We start from the raw sequence: 19,962 nt of genomic DNA on the forward strand, positions 1-19,962 counted from the left end.
TGTGCCCCCTCCCAGCTTCTTGTGCACCTCCAGCCTTCTCAGTCGGTAGAGCATGGGAAGCTGAAAAGTCCTTGACTAGTGTAAGCACTGCTTAGCCACAACTAAAACATCGGTGTGTTATCAACATTGTTCTCATCCTAAATCCAAAACACAGCGCTGTACCAGCTACTAGGAAGAAAATTAACTATCCCAGCCAAAACCAGGACAGCTCCTCTTACAGCAGCCGTAGGAGTCCCTGCAGTTTTGGGAGCTCAGTTACAAGCCAGCACACTCCAGGAGGAGCACTGCCTAAGGACTAAACATACGAGTTCTGTGGCTATTTCTTTGTGCCGGGAGTGTTGAGAGAGGGACTGTCACATACTGAGGGTTTGTCCGGTGTCAGGTGTCTCACTTGGGGGCCAGTAATGCTGCTCTCCAGCTTTGCTGACAATTTTAGCTACAAGGCTTATTTCTTCTTCCCTTCTCCTATAGGTCTTGGAGCTGCCAGAGTTCGGAGCCTCTTCAGAGAAGCCCAGGCTCGTGCACCCTGCATCGTGTACATTGATGAAATTGATGCTGTGGGCAAGAAGCGCTCAACCAATATATCTGGTTTTGCCAATGCTGAGGAGGAGCAGACCTTAAACCAGCTGCTGGTGGAAATGGACGGTCAGTATTCTCTCTGCCTCTCAGCAGTTGGGCCCTTATCACCTGAGAGATCCAAGCTGTTGGCCTGTACATCTTTTTCCTGCTTGAACTTGCCGTGCCTCTTCAGCGTTCTCTTCTTGCTGAAGTGATTACAGTTGCATTGAAACAAATCTCATTCCCCTCTTCCCTGGGACAAGGCTAGCTTGCACTTCACAGCCTGTTCAGGACTAAGCCCAGAACTACAGTTTGGTCATGTCCTTGCTAAAAGACCATCTGTACAAGTGATAACTGTGTTTCGGACTGCTGCTTAGTGAAGGGGCTGCGGCCCTGAAAGTAGGATTTTTTTTCCCTATGTGGACACCAGTGTGGCCTTGGCTGGCCTTGCTCTGGTTTCAGAGGTCGTTGTATTGCTCACTTGAAGTGGGTCCTTTCTCTGTTCTTTCTCCCCTTCACCGGCTGCTGCGCAGAGTACAGAGGAGAAGCAGCAGCTGCTGTTCAGCGCAGGGTTTGTGGAAGTTGCGAGCCCAGTACTTGCTTCATGCTGACCCAGGCTTTCCTGCGGAACCCTTAGGAATCTCCTCAAGCACCAGTCTGAACGCATGTACCCCATCATTAATCCCTGTTTCTGAAGGCACTGTAGCCTCTCTCTTCATGTCCCTGGAGAGTTAGGCAGGACTACTCCAGAGCTGATGGTACCTAAGGAAGTAATTGGGCTTAGGACAGATCTCTGAGTATGTGCTGTGACTAAGTTGTGGAGATAACCCTCTTGAAATCTAGACATTTATATAGGCTTTTAAGGGTTTGGGGCTAAATCTAGTAAATTTTAAAACCCTGGAGCCAACTGGTTTTGTGACTGTACTGAAGACCCTGAGTCAGAAGAGAGCATAGTGTCACACCCAGAGTGAATTTGCCCCAACAGCCATGTGGGCATCCACCTGCTAATAAAATCAACAGAAAATGTGCATTAGAGATCATGGCTGGCAGAGGGCAGCAACCCCAAAGACTCTTACTGTATTAAATGGCTTCAGTTCGGGAGTATGTTTTCCCACTGGCAATTGGAGAAGAATTATTTACAGTGCTGGGGAATCAAAAGAAAATGAATTGGCAGCAAGGGCACTGCTGTCTGTAGAGGGTAACATTTAGGTCCAGCTGGCCATTAAATGTTGTTGAATACTTGCTGTATTCCATCTAAGACAGGTAGTGGTTTAAAACCTGTTAAGGTTTAAAGTTTAGTTGTCCCAGAGGGACATAAGCAATGTAATATATCAATTCTCCCATCCTTGGACTTATTCTCGCGTTGTCTGCCTGACTATAGGATCCCTATCTAAACTGATAGAGATAAGCTTTGCAAACAAGCCCTGGGTTGATGCCACGCTTCTGAATGGTTTCTGGCTGTACTGCATCTGGAATCAGCCCTTTTCTCAAGATACTTTCACACAAGTGCCAAAAAGAGTGATCCTTTGGCTATTCTTAGTCATAACTGTGTCAGAGCCTGCAGCGCTGACCCAACTTGCAATGTTTCTGTTGCTAAATCTTATTGTTGCAGAGCAGGGTACGGAATAACTACCTACCGGCCCATCAGGGAGTGTTTGTATCAGTCTGCTCTTTCGTGGGACAGAGCTGCCTTTTCCCTTGACTGTAACTGTGACACTTGTTGTCTCATCGCACTCTTCATGTGAAAAATTAAAAGCTGTCCTGCACTAAAAGCATCCCCCTTTCTCCAGACATTGGGGGTTAAAACTGCGTGCTTTTTTTACTGAATGTTTGCAGTGAAATGGGGATGCAGCTCTGCTAAAGTAGAGCATGGCCTGCAGCTCAGCAGCAAGGCTGCTTTCTGGAGATTGCTCTGGAGTCAACCCTTCCTCTTCAAGGAGAGAAGCTGGGACTTGTAAAAATGCTTTCAGCAAAGTGTAGATATTCCTTCGTACTGCACACAAGATAATATATAATTCTGGATCTCTGCCCTTGCTGCAGAAGGAGGAGAAATTGTAAGCAGGAGCACAGCATGGTACAGACAGGGTCCTGCTGTACGGAGACGTCTCTCTGCTTCAGCACAGGTGCCATGAAGTTTTTGAAGGAGAGGAATGAGCTTTGAGTAGGTCCTAAATAACCAGACGGAAATCTGGTTATCAGAGGAACACCCCTGAAACACATAATCCTACGTAGATACCAGAAATCACCTTAAATACGTGTATGCAGTTCCCTGGGACTTTGCACATGCACTAACTTAGGCAACTTGGCCAAGCATGTAAATATACTTGGATGAACATAACTGTTTACAGCTGTATCTATATAGTAGATGGTCTCGACAGAAAAGGCCAATAGTAACACACAGAACAGCAATCCTGGCTTGGTTGGGTTGTTTCTCCTGACAGTTGTAGGGTGAGCTGGCAACAGGTTAACGCTGAATTAAATGGAGGCCCATCTGTCTGTTCAGGAACATGTAGTCAGTACAATCCACATCTCCACACCAAAACCGAAAATGTCTGATTTCCTCCAGTCTGTAGAAATTAGGCATGGTTTCTAGAGTGTTTTCTTGGTGAGTCTCAATTCAGAAATTAAGGTACAGCTCAATTGGAAAGTGAGTTTAGGAGCTAAATATTATCCTCAGTATGTATTTAATAGTCCCTTGTTTGCTGCATGCGGCCTAGTTTATTTTTAAATTTATATTGTCTCATTATTTATTTGTGTCTCGTACAGATCATGTACTAAGTCCCTTGTTTGCTAAGTGCTTTATCAAACACACACTAAAAAAATAGCCCAAGGAGTTTACAATGTCAAATGGGAGACAGCTGGCAAGGACTGTCAGGCTAGTACAAGAAACATGGACTTATTGTTGGCTTGCACTCATAAGCAGTGATCTTGGCACGTGTTACTGAAATGTTATCTAACTGAGCACGTTACCTAAACGAACACTGAAGTGCTATGTGCATCATGGCAAAATAGTTTTCAGGATGATAGTGAATAAGTTTTTTTTAGGAGGTTAACAGTTCCGTCCAAGCACAAGCGGAGGAGTGGTGTGTGTTTGTAATGAGGAAGCCTTGAAATGGAAGGTTGAGCACTCTGTTTTAGCTGTCTTCAGCTTAAATTGATGGTTGAAGTTCTGCAAGGCAACACCATAGAACCAAGTTAGCTATTAATTAGAAAAAAAATCATGCACAAAAGTAGATCTGTGAGTCATCAGCGGTGATTGTTGAATTTGTGTGTTTGAATGAGATTACTCAGAGGTAAGGTAGAGGAAGAAAAGGAGGGTCAGAGCTGTATGGAACCTGCTCTGCAGGCTGGAAGAAGGATGAGGACACCAGGAAAAAAGCCATTATGCTAAGCTGTATGGGATGAATGTGCAGTTTGATACTCGGTAATTCTGGTATGCAGGTTTTAGAGTAATAGTAGTGCTCTTCCTACAGGCGACCTTGGTTTCCTTCACTCTGACAGCTTTCTTCGTGTTCTGGAAGCACCAGGAGTCTGGTGGGAGAAGGGGAGGGACTGGAGGGAGCCTGTACAAAAGCTGTTTTTAAAACCAGAGTGACACATGTGCTCCAGTCTTTGTCAAAACAGGTGCCTGGTTTGAATAGTGAATCTTCCATCACAAACCGCAAACAAGCGGAAGAGGAATGTGACCCAAATATCTCCTCCGTTCTGAATGCATTTGAGAGGAGCTTGACAGTCCTGGGCTGATCTGTGTTTTGTGAATGAAAATGCAGGACGTCTTTCCATAGCAGCTTTTCACCTGAAGTCCTTAAGACAAGACCACAGACAAGACCTGATCTGTGCTGTACGCAAGTTTCTGACCCCGCGGCTTCCCTCAAAAAGGTGGCCCTGTTTCAATGATACTGTTCACAGGTGATGTCCAAAAGGCTTTTGAACAAATGGCTAGAGAATTACACAGTGTAATAATGCAGATGAGACGCCCATCAAAGTAACGTGCCCTGTGTCCGTGGGGAGCAGAGCGCTTGCCAGTTCAAGTGGACCCCTTTTTTCCTTTCCTTTTTGAAGTGGCTTCATTTGTAAACATTGTGGATATGAAGGCTATCTCTAGGCTAAATCTTCAGTGCTGTTTTTCATTTGTTGATGTGACTGAGGTGTTGTTTTTGTAGACTGTTCCTTTGGCTGATCTTTGCCTGTGGAAGCCAAAGCCTGTGACATGCCAGGTGATGTTGCACTGGGAACAGTAATATGAATCGGAGGCTGCAGTTGTAGATTTCTTGGAGCAGTGTTTCACACTGCTGGGATACAGGCTTGAGAGCAAGTGGAGCAGAAGCTGATGTGAGGAGGATGCTCTCAGTGGTTCTGTTTTTTTTTTTTTTTTTTTTTTTTTTCTAATAGTTGGACCCTTTTTAAGGGGGCCTGTTTTGTTTTTTTTTTATATTTGTTCTAATAGTCAGACCTATTTTAAGAGAGTCTTCCCAGCTGCAAAGCAGATAATGTACTGTAGCATCTAATCCTGCCACGTGAATGAAGCTTGCTATCCCCCAAGTGCCTGCCAGTCTCTCTGCTTATTTATCACACTCCAAAGTGCAGTGTAATACATGCCTGAAGAATGGCCGGCTTCATCCTCTCCAGGAGCTTATTTAGACAGCATCCTGCAGGGAGGAAGAACTGAGGTTTGCTATAGCGCAAGCTGACAGAGCCAGTCCTCTGACTTACCTGTAACCTTAATCTTTCTGCTGAGCTCTTGTACGCTGACACATTTGGCAGCTCTTCTGGTGGAGCTGGAGAGAGCTGAAACTTGCCCAGCTTACGTGCATAAAGCTGCCTCTCTGCAGTGTGTGACTTGGCAGTGAAGGCACATGGGACTAATGCGTCCTTTCCCTGGGAAGGCTGCTGTGTGGCAGGCTGTTGAATCTGCTGTAAGCAGGTGACTCATACCCAGGGGCCTGGGGGCACCTGGTGGAATGTAATAAATAAGCAGTGTGGTTCAGTGATTCAACATGATCCCTGGCTCCCCACCCAAGCGGCACAACCGCCTGCCCCTTTCTGCCCTGCTCCAGCTGCTAGTGCTCTGGCTTCCCCAGGAAGCCCTGTCTGCCTTTGATGCCTCCATACTGCAGGCTGCTCTCACAAAGCCTGTAAATCCTGATGTTCCCTTCATCTTTAAGACCTGGAGACAAAACCTCCTCTAACTGTGGCTTGAGCTAGCATATGCTAATCATCACTGCAAAGCTGTTTGTGTTTCATGTCTGCCTACATGTCTGTGGTGTAAGTTCTGCGGGGTTGGTCTTTGCGCTGGTCTGCAGTATGCCTGGGTGCCTTCTGAGTGATAAAAGATGAGTGAGCAGGCAAAGATCAAATCATGCTGTAACATGCCCCTTGCTGGGTGGCGAAGTTATGTCCTCTCTTTCTGCATTAACCTGAGCTGGTCAGAAGAAAGCCTGTCCCTTCCCTGGTGATCCTGATGCCCTATCTGTGACTGAAGGCTAAAAGTAAATGAAAGCTGAAAGGGCTTTCCAGAGAAATATTGGGAAGGGAAAGGCTGTTTCAGCTAGCAAACATTGTTTGTACAACCTGGAGCTAAAGGAGCAGGAATTGACTTAAGCCTGGGGGTGAGAAGGCATCTCCTAAGTCATCAGAATAGAGAGATTCTGTTCTGGGTTCTAGTTGGAGCCATTTCCAAATGTGTCAAAAGGAAGGGGGGGAAAGAAGTTTTAAGCCAAAGATTATTAAGTAAATGAAAAGGGAATTTCAGAGTATCTGTGATGACCAGAGACTGGCCTGGGTGACTTGGGAGGTTCCTTCCTGTCCTGTGCTCCTAGCTGAAGAGGATGCTTTCTCAGCCTCAGCTGCCCCAAAGGATGCTGTAAACACCCTCTGGCTTTGTGATAAAGCTGTGTAAGACGTTCTCTGCATCCTGCCCTGCCCCCTCCCTTTGTATGCTTGCAATGCAGCATCTGTGGTGGTGAAAACCTTCACCTTTGTTTTTTCTTGTTTTTCTACAGGAATGGGGACCACAGATCATGTCATAGTGCTGGCTTCCACCAACCGTGCTGATGTCTTGGATAACGCCTTGATGAGACCTGGGAGGCTTGACAGGCACATCTTTATTGATCTTCCAACACTCCAGGTATATTCCACCTACTGCTCTGTCCTTACCATAACACTAATGACTAAGGTGTCCCAGGCCTTGCTGGTGATTCAGTGGCCTGGCAAAGGCTGAGCTTGGAGAAGATAGAGATGGTAGGCTTCTGTTTGCCTTTATTCTTATTTATGTGCTCTAAATCAAGGATCTGACGTGCTTGTTGCTTGTTTCTCTGAAATGACAACTCACTCTTTTTAAGTGTTGCTGCTCTGGTATGAGCTTTGGCAGTGAATTCTTCTGTGAGGTTCTCTTTGCCATGCAGATGCAGAGCTATGTTTGTGTCTTCTCTCCAGGAAACTGGGAACCACCTAATTGGCAAGTTGGCTTGTGTGAGAGCTTAAATTGTCATCTGCCTTGAGCACCATTTGTTCTTTAGGTTTATTGTCCTCGCTACCCTTGTAAGGCTCCTCATTTTCCTTTAGGCAGCCTGTTAAGTTACTTTCTCCTTCTGAATACTTTTAAAATCCATTTACTAGGAGTCTTCCATGTCTGCTGTGTTGACATTTGTAGCAGAGTTTTGGGAATAGGCTCAGCTGCAGTAAAGATCTGTCTGCTCTGCCAGCACAGGCTCTTCTTCTCCCATCTGTGCTTTACTGGCGTCCTCAGAGTTTTCAGTTAAAATACCTTAAATGCCTAATACAATCTGGCACCGGAAGCATGAACCGTGCAGCTGCCCTGAAAGAGGAAGGGGAAAAACCCTGGCAACTGAGCCCATTGTTTTAATCAGGATCTCCTGGACCAGCTGAATGAGTCACTCCTTGGCTACCTGCCAGCCATCATCTCACCCCCACCTTCATCTGGGAAATGGTCGCAGGCTAAGTAGCTAGTAGATGGGGTTTTCGTTTGCGGTGTGTGAGGGAGCAGGTAGAGGCAGTCGGAGCTCCTTCCTGCGAGTGCTTTTATGGTAAGAGAAAAGTTAAGACAGATCAGAGTGAAAGTTGGGAGGGGAGAGTGGCCCTGAGAGAGAAAGCAGTGACTCACGGTAAGCCTCCATACATCTGTTCTGAATTTGAGAGCTGGGTGTTTATCAGGGCTCCTGTAGCACTAAAATGCTGTAAGGACAGCCCTGCCCTCTGGTGGCAATGTCACCGTCCCCGCTGCCAGAGGTCTGCTCCTCCCCTGCTCCCTACCATGCATTGAAGCTGCCACGTTGTGAAGGCTTGCTGGGCTCAGGTGTTCTGTGTTCTTTACAGGAGAGAAGAGAGATCTTTGAGCACCACCTGAAGGGTCTCAAACTGATCCAAGATGCCAGCTTCTACTCGCAGCACCTTGCTGAACTGACTCCGGGCTTCAGCGGTATGGCATGCTGTGTCCTTGTGGGGCTGCTCTGCCTGCTTCTACGCTAGTTCTGCAGTTCAACCTGGAGCTTCTTGGTTGCCTAGTTTTAACAGGGTATTTTGGTCTAAAGGGCTTTTTTCTTCAAGCCTTCTCCATCTCTGTGGAAATAGTGGGAACCTAACCAGCTCCCTGGTGAATGGAGCTGAGATGAGCAGTTTCGTGGCTATTTTCAATCTTCTGAAACTTCTGGGACTAGCAGGGTGTGGGGGGTAGGGAAAATACACTTTTATAATGCCTGGGTTACTAATTCCTAAGGGGAGGAACCACTGCTCGTGCTCCTGTCCAAGCTGTTGTTGAGGATGAGATGTTGCACTTCAGGGGAAAGACTCTTAAGTTGATATATGTTACCAGGAAAGCGATAGGAGGAATGAATAGCAATTACTCTGTCGGTCAGAGTAGAAATTGGACAACTATGCCTGGCTGTTGGATTCAGCCTGTTTCCAGGGTAGGTCCCTGGGAGTTTGACACAGTGCTGAGCAAGGGGCTCCAGAGTTCCTGTTTATGTGGAGTTCCTGGAATATCCTTTCTGGATTTCCCCTCTAACAGGCCCCAGCACACTGCCTCTTCGTGACTTCTTTCAGCAGCCCCCCGCCACCATCACCCCCACACACAAACTCAGAACAGATGTTCTTTCTCTTCCGCACAGAGGTTGTGCGGTTGCTGTACGAACAGTGCAGCAGCCTGTGCCAACCCAGACTGCCCACGCCACTCCCCTGTTGCTGAGAGCCAGCCTTGGCTTTAGCCTGTTAATTGATTGCTGAACTCTGTCCTCTGTGTGGCAACGCAGTGTTCATTGCCAAGGCAGTTGTATTGTTCAAATCCAACATAAACACCATGGACTAGGTTTGCTCTCTGTTCCCAAGGATCAAAAAAGTGCAGGCTATTTGACTTCCTTAGGTCCTTCTCCAGATTTGTGCTTGCCTCTTCTGTCCTCTGAAATCTCTGTCGCATAACAAATGCAATGTAATTCTTGTAAACTCTTGTCTACAGGAGCTGACATAGCAAATATATGTAATGAAGCTGCTCTTCATGCCGCTAGAGAAGGTCACAAATCCATCGATACTTTCAACTTCGAGTATGCTGTGGAAAGAGTCATTGCAGGTAAGTGACCCAGCCGTTTCTGTTGTTGTCTTACTAGTCTGTATCACGCTTCTTGAGAGAAGGCTCAAGTGAGTGGGTTACATTCGAGGAAGACAGGTGGGTCCTAACGGTGCGCTGTCCTGTAGAGCTGTCCTGAAGATCTTAGATGACATAGTCACAGAAAGTTCTCTGAACAAGACCTCAAATGGATCTATCTTCCTGAATCTGCAGGCAGCCTGAACCAGTAGCTAAGGGAAGATGGCCAGTAGCAAAACAGTAAAGAGGGGAATTCAAATCTATATGGCTTTTTTAGCTTAAAAAGTTTGGGTTTTTTTTAAGGGGGGGAGAAAAAAAGAGTGGAAGTATCTCTGGGTTTTTCTTCCTGCTCTGGACACCTGCTACACAAACATGAATAGCAAATAGGCTACGCATCCTCAACAGCGAGAAATTAGAGATTTTTCTTTTTGGCCTCAAAGCCCAGGCTTTGAATTGGCAGAATAAACTGAAAGACAGTAGAGTACTGTTCTCCCTCTGAGAACATCCTGTCGGCCTTTCCCTGTCGCTTGTGCGATTGCCAGCAGAGGAACCTCTGGAGATTACCCTGTAGCAGTATATTATAGGGACGGGGAAAAGAGTTCCCAGAACTCTTGACTTCACCTGAGGGATTTGAATCTGGTGGGTTTCGGTCTGAACTGCCCTGTAGCCAAGCCTTGGTTTTCATAGTCAGACACGTAACTCTCTCCAGGCTGCAGTGTCATTACCGGGGGGTGAGCCTGGGCAAACAGAATGGCGTGCTGTGCTTTTCTTAGAGCGTGTGGAACAGGATGTTTGTACTGGGTCAGTTATTTCCTGATCCTGGAATTTAGTCCTGAGTGTTTGCTTTATCAGAAAATGCCTAAACAATTCCTCATTTAAGAGAAGTTTTTTGAGAAAAGTCCTGACAGTTTCACCTGCTTCTTAAAAATGAAACCCTTGGAGTGCTTTGGGTAACTGGCCACACTTGCACAAAGCCTAAACTGTACTGAGCAGCTCCCAGGAGTGGACGGCAAGACGACTCTCGTCGTGACACAGAAGTCCTCATCAGCCAGAGCAATCATGTGCTTTACTTCCCCATCTGCAGGAGAGAAAGCACCAAACTTGCAGGGATTCACTTGGCTTTTCTGTCTAAATTCCACCCTCACCTTAGTTCCCCAGACTTGGAAGATAAGGCAAAAAGCAAGTAAGGCCACAGGGGACGTGTAGCAGAAGGGAGATCTGGCATTAATGTGGTGGGGCATCGCAGGGCATGGGCTTCAGCAGTTTCACTGCTGACAAGCTGACTTGCTTTACTAAGGCTCTGTGGCGTGTAGGAGGCCATAAAGTCTTTTTGTTGCTTAATCAGATTCTTTCATATTAGCAGGACCTGGCTGGCTATGTTTCATCGACTAAATCTAAAAGGCCCCAAACAACCCTTCAGGCACATATATTAAATGTACCCTTGCCATGTAATAGGAGCGCTTCTGGATTTCACAATCCAGAGGGCATTTCAGTTGCTATAAAAGCTTTTCTTGAAAGAAAGAAGATATTACTGTGCTTTCCATTGTAAGCTTCTGGTTTTAATAAGAGTGGTGTGGAATCAAAAGAGAACTTTGCAAGTCCAGAGGCTCTGTCAGCCTTAAAGCTTTGTGTTGCTGTAAGGGAGGAGTAAGAACTTCTCTCTGTGGTAGTCCCCATTGTGTTTTTAGTTTGGGAACAGAAAGCAGTCAGTAAGTCGGGTCTCCTGGGAGTGAGGGAGGAAACCTGCTGAGCGCACAGAGGCATTTAGGGGCTGTCTTTAGGAGACGTAGTGGAGCCTGTTTTCGTGGTGGAGTTTGTGTATGCTGTGTAAGGCCAGCAAAGATGCACCAGAGTTGTTTCCTGGGTTGTTTGTCTCGTAAATATGATAAGTACAGGCCTTCAGAGAACTTTTTCCTGCCTGGAGATTACTTTATGTAGGAAAAGAAATAATCTTTGTAGGCGCACTGTGTGCTATTGTGAAGGGTACAGTCCCTCCCTCCTTGGTGGGCTGACAGAGGAATACTTCCAGAATTTTTTAGGTGCGTGTGTGTGTGTGTGTGTGTGTATATATATATACACACACATCTTTACATCTTTCTGTGGAGACATACAGGCACATGTGCACGCACTGCTGAAGGCAGGATAAGGGACTGACTGATGAAAATCAAGTCTGTTGCAATTAATCTGCTATTCCATCACCATCATGCCTTGCGGGGCACAGTGGTTTCCAGGGTCCCTGAGCGGTAATTTTACAAGATCTGCCACACTAATTTTGCTGTTTCCTTGTTTAATAAAGCTCTTGACTTTGTTTAAAAATTAATGTTAATAGAATGTTGTTTTCCAAGACTTCAAGCGAGCTTGGTGTAATGCTGCTCTTGACTCTGCCTGCTCTACCCCCTACCGCTCCCAGCACTGTGTGGAGACATAGGCTTTAAAGTACTGGTACCTTTTTGCATTCAACACGCAGAGCTATAATGAGTGTTTGATATGCAGTGTATTATGTAGTTAACGTATTTTCTACGTGGCAGAAGTTTCACTTCCATTCGGCTTTTTTTTTTTTTTTTAAATCCTAATTGGACTTATTCTGCGTTACAGACTACTGGCTTGGAAAATAGACACTTTCAAAAATCACCTTTTTGGAGGAAGTATTAAGTGTGAGTTATGGCTTAATTTGCTAGTTCTCAGGAGCCTGTGAATAAGCTCATATGGAGCATGCCATGTGTAATCAGAGACATTTCCAGGGTCTGGAGAAAGATTTTTATATATACTCTTGGTCTTTTGCTGATTTGAACACTCCTAATGCACAAGAATCTCAATGGGATCTGTCTTATATGTAATGCAACATCTTGCTTCTCTCATGTTCTGCCAAAGGGACTGAAAGACCGTTCAGCAAAATCAGTATGATATTCTAGCTAGTCTCTGTTTCGGGTTTTGGTTTGTTGGGTTTGTTTTTTTTTTTTTCCAAATGGTAGACTGACTTGTTGCAGATCTGTCCCTGGGCAGAGATATAGTGTAACGTGCCTTTGGCAGGAGCTGGGAACAGAACAGAGCTTTGCGTTCGAGAGCTGTGATCTCATCAAATGTTAAACTATTTGTCTAATGATTAAGTCTGTTGTAAGGAGGAGAGGGGGGGAAAAGTTTCTGTCAGTGTTTTCAAGTAATCCAAGCATGGATTGCTTTCTACTGCAGGGACAGAGAGCACCTTCCACAGCACGTAACTGAAGGGCTTTTTACTGCCTCTCCCTAGATGGAGTGCAATATTGAACAGCTTGCTGGCTGTTCAGCCACGGACTGTGCTAGCCTGTGCCCTTAGCTGTACGAGATTATGCCCTACTGGTTACACCTATTGCCGGCTACCTTATCGAATCCTTCTCTGTTTTCCTACAGGCACTGCCAAAAGAAGTAAGATCTTGTCACCAGAAGAGAGGAAGGTTGTGGCGTTTCATGAATCGGGTCACGCGTTGGTTGGCTGGCTGCTGGAGCACACCGAGGCAGTGATGAAGGTAACTCCGCTACCAGCTGCTGCGTAATGAAGCTTGTCACTGGGTGGGAAGAGAGTCCTTGGGGGGTTCCCCTGTCCAAGACGCGTTGATTGTTTTGTAGTACTTGTGTTGAATTCTGCTGCGTTACCCTGGCCTCCATGAGCTTGGAGCTATGAATACTGCAGCAAAATAAGTGGCAAATATAGAATCATTTAGGTTGGAAAGGACCTTTAAGATTGAGTCCAACCGTTAACCTAACACTGCCAAGTCCACCACTAAACCGTGTCCCTAAAATATGCTGTGGAGAAATCCATTATTAGGCTCTGTTGATGACAGTGGTGGTGCAAAGCTGATTAACCAGCTACAGGAGAAGCCTTGCAGTTAAAAGCCAACTGTAAAGCTGTTTGGAGCAACTGAGTCTCCTGACGCTGCTGCTCAGTTCATGCACTTCCTCCAGGCACAAAGCGCTGCTCCGTGTGTGCATGCGTGCGTATATGATCTCTTTCCCTGCCATGGCTTGCCAGCATGTTGCAGCCAGTGAATCAGTTGCAGGAACTGCTCTGATACTGATGGCGAGAGATGTGTTTTTCAGATTGGCAAACGTGGGAGTTTGTCTGTCTGAAGCCCTTCTCTGTAGGGAAAAGACCCTCTTTGGCACCCCAGGGTGTGTTCTCTCCCATGCACATCTCCTCGAAAAGCCTTGACACTGGGGGGAGGTGGGAAGTGGAAATGACAAGGGCAACAGCTCCTTGGTTTGCTGTCAGCAGCAAATTCACTCTGAATGACCTATTGTATAAGCGGAACTGTTGTTAATTACTCTCATTTAATGGGTGGGGGGAAATGGCTCTTACTTTTCTGAAGACATCCTATCTTTCTCCAGGTAGTCTCAGTGATTCTGGAACACAGTAAAGTGAACTCTGTTTGGCTTATACCCTCCAAAGCAACTCCTAAATCTCAGGATTTCACTGGCTCGCTGTTTAGGACAATTTCCTTTTAATTTCCTGAGCAGAAAGTGGCAGAAAGTGTACGTCTGTAGCTGTGAAGGCAGAGCCTTCAGTACAGGAATGGTGACATACTGCGGTCCTTGGCCGTGTCTCTGTAGGTCAGCCTGCCCCATAGCTTTCAACAAATTTTGCTGGGAATGCAGGCCTCTTCCTTTTCTCCCTCTGCTGCTGTAGTTGGGAGCTCTTTTGTTCTCTGAACTGAGGGAGCTGCTCTGTGTTGCAGGTTTCCATAGCCCCTCGAACAAACGCAGCTCTTGGATTCGCCCAGATCCTTCCGAGAGAGCAGTACCTCTTCACCAAGGAACAGCTGCTGGAGAGGATGTGTATGGCGCTGGGCGGGAGAGTGTCCGAGGCCATCACCTTTAACAAAGTCACTACAGGTGAGGAGCCAGACCCTGGCACAGGCAGGTGGAGATTGTGCTAAGAGAGCCTGAACTTCTGCACTTGCTCTGTCCAAGGGTGATCTGAGCAACAGACATTGGTTTCCCACCCTGGGAAGGAGAAATGTCCGATTGTGTATTTTGATCTTGGGCTTGCATTTGTGAGCATGGAGGTGTCTCGCTGTTGGTTGTCACTGTGTTGTCTTAGACTTGTCCCAAAGCCTAAGGCGACAGGTGAAATTATCCGGTGAGGCTCTTGGCTCACGGGAGGGCCTAAAGGTTTCTGTGCCGTGTTTCCAACTAGTTATATCCAAATGGGATAACAGTGGGCAGTGGCAGGTAAGCACTCCACGTGAGCTAGCTACCAGTAGATGCACTCACTATCGTGCATGGGTCCTGCAGTACGTGTAGAAAGGTCCGTCAGCAGGTGGAGTGTTCACCTCCGTGGGCTCCTGTGGGTCCTCTGGTCTCTCGACTAGTGGAATGCATGTTTGTGCAGGATGTGCTCCTCTTGCACTCAGCTTGGAGCTGGCAAGCATTGCGTCTCTCTCTCCTGCCCAGGAGCACAGGATGACCTGAAGAAGGTGACCAAGATAGCCTACTCCATGGTGAAGCAGTACGGGATGGTGCCCAGCATTGGGCAGCTCTCCTTCCCGGACCTGGAGAGTGCAGCTGGAATTGGTCGGCGCCCTTTCAGCCAGGGACTTCAGCAAATGATGGACCATGTAAGGCCACCCTTGTTACACGTGCCCGTTTGTTCTTGACTTTCTGCAGTTCAGTAAAAAAAATGCAAGTAACTTGCACCCAAACAATGTATTTTTCTGTTAGCCATTAAGTTATAAATGTCAACAACTGAGCACTTACCTATTCTGTTACCGCGTATTAGGACTATGCAGTGAGGCATTAAAACAGGCAAAATCACATACAGCTGTGAGTTCAGCCCAGTAGCACTGCGCTGCCTGAAGCTGCAGCGAGTGGCTGTGAAATATGGTGCGATGCATAAAACTGACTGTGAAAGCTGCAGTCCTGGTTCCAGTGTGGGCAAGACCCTGGTGAGCTTCTGGGAGACAGGAGGTTCAAATGTGATGTTTGGAGAGAGGGAGAAATGCTTTGCGGGGGAAGAAGGAATAATCTGGGGAGACTGGGGGGGGGCGGGGGGTGGAACTGCAGACAAATACCCGGCTAGGGAAAGATTCTGTTGCATGGAGTCTCTCCAGGCCCTCAGGAGTCCCAGGTATATCTAAGCATGGCTATGCAGTGCTTAGGTTACAGAAACCTGTCTTAAAGTCTCAGTTGCACAATTTAAATGTCTCCGCTTCCTAGATCAGAGAGGCTATCTAACCAAAGTGACGGTTCAGACTGATTGGAAAACGTTAGCCTGTTTTGATAGGAAATTGGGCTTCATTGCTGCAAAAAACATTGCCTTAGTTGAAAAGTCAAATAGCTGGAAATGAAAAAACTGGTTCAGAAGCGCTATGGTTGTGCTTCCCTGGGATTTGTGCTGAGCTGCATCTTTTGCTGCTGAAGAGCCTCCTTAATTAGACTGCATTTCCCATCAGCTGGGACTCTACTGAAGAGTTGTTCTCGTGCAGGCATTTACTGTTCCTTGTCACAAGTACTCCTTTGGCTGCTTTTTTTTTTTTCCCCCCAAACGATCTATCTGTATCTTCTGTTGATGGGAACAACTTTCTGCCTGGCTCAGTTTTGCAGATTCCATCCCTCGGTGTTCTCCTTGTTTATCCGCATGTCATGTTTGTTGCCAGCTGCGCTCCAAATCTCTCTTCTTACTACCTTCTAGGAAGCAAAAGTCCTGGTGGCTCAGGCTTACAGGCGCACAGAAAAACTCTTATTGGAGAACCGGGACAAGCTGCGAACAGTAAGTTGGAATTGTGTGAGGTTTTTGTTGTTGTTTTCGGTTGGTTGGGTTTTTTTAACTGGTGTGTTTTGCCTTGCTGCTTTCTGTGCTCTGTAGCTCTGCTGTTGCAGTGTCTCTGTGGTCCTAGAAAGTCTTGTGGTGGGAGTGCTGGGGCTCGTGTTGTGAACAAGTGACTGTTCACTGCGTATCCCCCAGATTAGGAGCAGGCGCGGGGAGGAATGTGTGCCTTTTCCAGCAGTGAGTAGTCTGCCTCCTGACACCAGCTGGTGTTTGCAGGGTAGAGGAGTAGGAGTGCTCTGTGGAAGTGATCAAAGCTAGAATTCGTGTCCCTCACTTGCACTTCTCTGCTAGCCTCTTGGCAGTGTAATTCCCTGGAAAGCAGACAGCGACTGTTTCCGTGAAGCCTGCAAAGGCAGGAACAGCTCATCCTTCCAGGACAGTTTCTGGGCTTTGCGGAAGGAATACGGGACCTGTCACCTTGGCTGACTGGTGCTGGTTCATGCTTTCTGGTGACTCCAGACAGTTTTTACCTGCCAGCTCCTTGATACCTAATATACCAGGGAGTCCTTGTTACAAGGTAGAGCTTTGCCTCCTCCTCTTTGTGTCCTGACAGTCCCCTAGCCAGTCACCCTGGCGTGTCCCCACCTCTGCCGGGAGCTCTGTACCCATCGCTCTGGGCTGAGCCACGCTTGGGTTGCAGCACCCTGTGTATCTACTTGATCTTTCCTTCAGAAGTCTGGTCCATAACATCCAAAATGACCAGGAGTCAACTTAGTGTTGCATGTTTTGCAAATAAAACAATCCTTTTCCTTAAAACTTTTTAAACAAACAACAACAACCCCTTCAGCTACGCAACTGCGGGCCTGCTGAGCGTAGTAAGGTAACCAGAGCTTGCTTGCTCAGACACCCTGCTGTCGGCCATATCACAGCCCTGTCCCCGGGACAGTGCCCTGGGAGGGCTCTGAAGGCAGGCGTTGTTAGGGGGTCTCCTCTCTGCAGGTCTCCTCTGTTCTGATGCTTGCTTTTAACAGCAGTCAGATGTTTGCTAGAGGCTCATCACAGAAAAACTTTTAAGTTAAGCCAAAGTATCTGCAGAGTAAATGTTTCGGTTGCCAGGCCAGTGTGTCGCATCTTGTCAGCAGAATTGAGCCGTTCCACGTTTGACAGCCACCTGCTGCTCAAGTGTGGTCCTTCCGCTGGCAGAGGGGCCAGAGAATTCAACTTTTCTGGAGAGGAACTTCTGATGACCTTCAGCCCATGCCTGCAGGAACAGACAGCTCTTTGTTATCCCAGTGTGTACAGGGGAGGAGTGTGGGTCTGGCTCTGGTCTTACTTGCTGTTACTTTGGCACCTTAGGCGGGCAGGGCCACAGCTGCGGTGACAGTGGCAGGAAGGGCACTTCTCGAATTGTTCCTGGAGTTCTGACTCTCCGAATCATTCCCTAGAGCTTGCTTTATTGCCTCCAGTCATACTATGTATTCCTGACCAAAAACGCTCTTGTGAAAGGTGCCGGCAGCCTGGAGAACTTTGTACTGGCTCCAGCAGGCTTTCGGGTCACCCCGTCTGTGGTGTGGTAGCCAGGGGTCTGCTCCTCGTGGGCTGCAGCACGTGCTGTGTCCAGATGTTGAGATCTGAGTTGAGCTGGCAGGGAGAGTTCAGATCGGTTCAGGGAGGCTGTTTTCAAACCCCTGTGCCTCATTATGCCTTATTTACTCTTTCTAGCTGTCTAATGCCCTCCTGGAGAAAGAAGTGATAAATTACGATGACATTGAAGCTTTGATTGGGCCTCCGCCCTATGGGCCAAAGAAAATGATAGCTCCTCAGAGCTGGCTTCAAGCGGAGAGAGACAAGCAAGACACAAGAGATGAAGAAATGCCCCAGCAGCCACCAAACCACGAGGAGGAGGAAGAACCACGCCTGAGACCAGTATGAAGCCCACCCCTGATGTGGAACAGGAGGACTCTAGAGGCTTCTTTTGGACACAGGCCTTTTCCCTTTTCAGCTCCAGAATCAAAAGATACTGAGCAGGGAATCTCTGTGCTGCTGTTACCCAAAAATTAAGGGATGGCTACATTGGCTCTTTTAACGAGCTTTTCCCTGCAGGAAGGAGAGCTCCTTAGGATTCTGAAATTGATTCTCAGCAGGGTAGTTGTGATTAGGAGTTGGGCAAGTCTAACCAGCTGGAAGGATCTCTTGTACACAGGAGCGGTGTACATGTTCTTAAGGGTGAAAGATCCTGTGGAGTCCTTGTAAGCCGGCTCTCGCTCTGGTGCATGACGTGGCAGGCGTGCGGGGCCGTTCCCTTCAGTGCCAGAACAGTCAGTGTAATGAAACCCCTGCAAGGCTCCGAGTTGGCTGAGGTGCTGTAGTTCTTGTGCGACTCCCCTGTAACCTTTGATCATCTCCGCTGCTGAACGTAAAATAGAAACTGAAAAACAGACTCCACTAGAATAAACTGTCCATAATGTCTGCTGTGTTTGTAGAATCTGTCAAGACGTGGATATGTGTTTTGGCACATACAAAGCTTTATTATAGCTGTGGAGTTGTACAGGACAAGGGCTTTCTTCCCCCAGGCCAATAACTTATATTCAGTTTTTATAGCGAGTGTCTCACAAGCAGAGATTGAGGAAAACCTGTGTGCAGAACCCAACGTAACCCTGCAGTGCGGTGTTAGAAACTAGCGTTGCAGAGAGCGGCTCCGAGTTACACGTTGGAAGACTGTTTGGCGGCACTGCTGGTTCAGAGCTGGTGAGGTGCTCCCAGTAACTCGAGCAAAAGCAGGTGTGTCCGTTGGGAAGCCTCGGTAAAAAGCTGGCAGTTCCTCTGGCTCCATCCTCATGGCTCTTGCAAAACAAGCCGTGATGGCGTGGTTGTCTGCCATTCATCGGGGAAAGCATTAAAATGATCGTTGGTGCCTGGTGTGCTCTGGCTGGGTTTATCTTTTAGGAAGTATTGTTGTCTTGAGTTATTCCGTGAAGATTGTCTGTGACCTGAAAGACCCCAGCCCAAGCCCAGTCTCTGACAGCTTTCAACTCCCAGGCCCCAACCGTAGTCCCCAGGCTCCTCTTCAGGCTGGAGCGGAGGGCCTCTCGTTTCCCCTCATGACAGGGGGGGAGGATGTTCTGCAAGGCGTCCTCTCCCCTGTCCCAGCACAGACCCACCTGCGTACACGGAGCCCCGAGCCCTCCCTGGGGCATCGCTGGTTGTCATCCCCGTGGTGGCGGTGATTTGCCTTGCTTTTAGGGGGAGAAGGGGTTTTCTAAATTTGGGACGCTACTGTGCCTGTATTTTTTTTTTTTTTTTTCCTTCCAAATCTGTTTGAGAAGGGGTTTTCTAAATTTGGGATGCTACTGTGCCTGTATTTTTTTTTTTTTTCCTTCCAAATCTGTTTGTTTCTTCACAAGTTCATTCTTTGAATTCACTTTCCCAGCAGCAGGTGACATTTCAAGCGTTCTCTGATCTTATTTTTAAAAATAAGTCGTAGCTGTGTTCTGGGCTGCCTGAATAAACCCTTTGCCGGGAGGATTCAGTTCGGTGAAGCTGAGGGCGATGGGCCGTAGTGGTGCTACGCTGGGACGCTTGTGGGACAGCGCAGGGTCCTCGGTGGCTTCCAGGGTGCAGCCGGCATGGCCGTGCCATCTAGTGGCAAGGCCACGGCTCACGCCACGGCAGGATCCGGGCTCTGCCGAGGTGGGTGGTGGTCCCCTGGCCCCTCTCGGCCCACAGGGGAGATGCTGGTGCTGCCCACCCCGAACTGGGGAAGGTGGCAGAGCCCTGCTGGGGCAGACGGCGGAGCAGGGCCCTGCTGTGGGGTGTGGGTGTGGAGGGAGAACAGGGTCCTCTGCGGTCCTGCCGGAGTCCTCGGGGACGGTGTCACCCCTGCCCCGTGTCTGTCCCCTCCCGCCGGGCGTGTGTCCCGGCCCGGGCTGGAGGCGCTGGGCGCAGGAGAGGGCGCTGCACCAGCACCTTGCAGAGCTGTAGCTGCTTCTCCTGGCCGGGCCGGCCCCGCGAGGGTGCCCGGCAGCGGGGTCCCGCGGCCGAGCCTGGGTGCGGGCCCGGGGCACCG

General features: G+C 48.0%; 1 protein-coding gene across 1 annotated transcript in view; it reads left to right on the forward strand.

Moving 5' to 3' along the window:
- The window catches only part of SPG7 (SPG7, paraplegin matrix AAA peptidase subunit), a gene marked incomplete at its 5' end in the record, with an annotated part of 53,595 nt that extends 35,638 nt beyond the window's left edge, over nt 1–17,957 (forward strand). The window contains 9 exons of the mRNA XM_019470406.1: nt 472–645; nt 6,561–6,685; nt 7,894–7,996; nt 9,029–9,139; nt 12,542–12,657; nt 13,864–14,020; nt 14,582–14,745; nt 15,819–15,896; nt 17,619–17,957. Coding sequence (XP_019325951.1) covers nt 472–645; nt 6,561–6,685; nt 7,894–7,996; nt 9,029–9,139; nt 12,542–12,657; nt 13,864–14,020; nt 14,582–14,745; nt 15,819–15,896; nt 17,619–17,828 — 1,238 coding nt within the window. The remainder of the gene's footprint in view (nt 1–471; nt 646–6,560; nt 6,686–7,893; nt 7,997–9,028; nt 9,140–12,541; nt 12,658–13,863; nt 14,021–14,581; nt 14,746–15,818; nt 15,897–17,618) is intronic.
- Between the last annotated feature and the right edge of the window lie 2,005 nt (nt 17,958–19,962).

Source organism: Aptenodytes forsteri, unplaced genomic scaffold (assembly GCF_000699145.1).
Source record: "Aptenodytes forsteri isolate BGI_AS27 unplaced genomic scaffold, ASM69914v1 Scaffold271, whole genome shotgun sequence".
Taxonomy (NCBI): Eukaryota; Metazoa; Chordata; class Aves; order Sphenisciformes; family Spheniscidae; genus Aptenodytes; species Aptenodytes forsteri.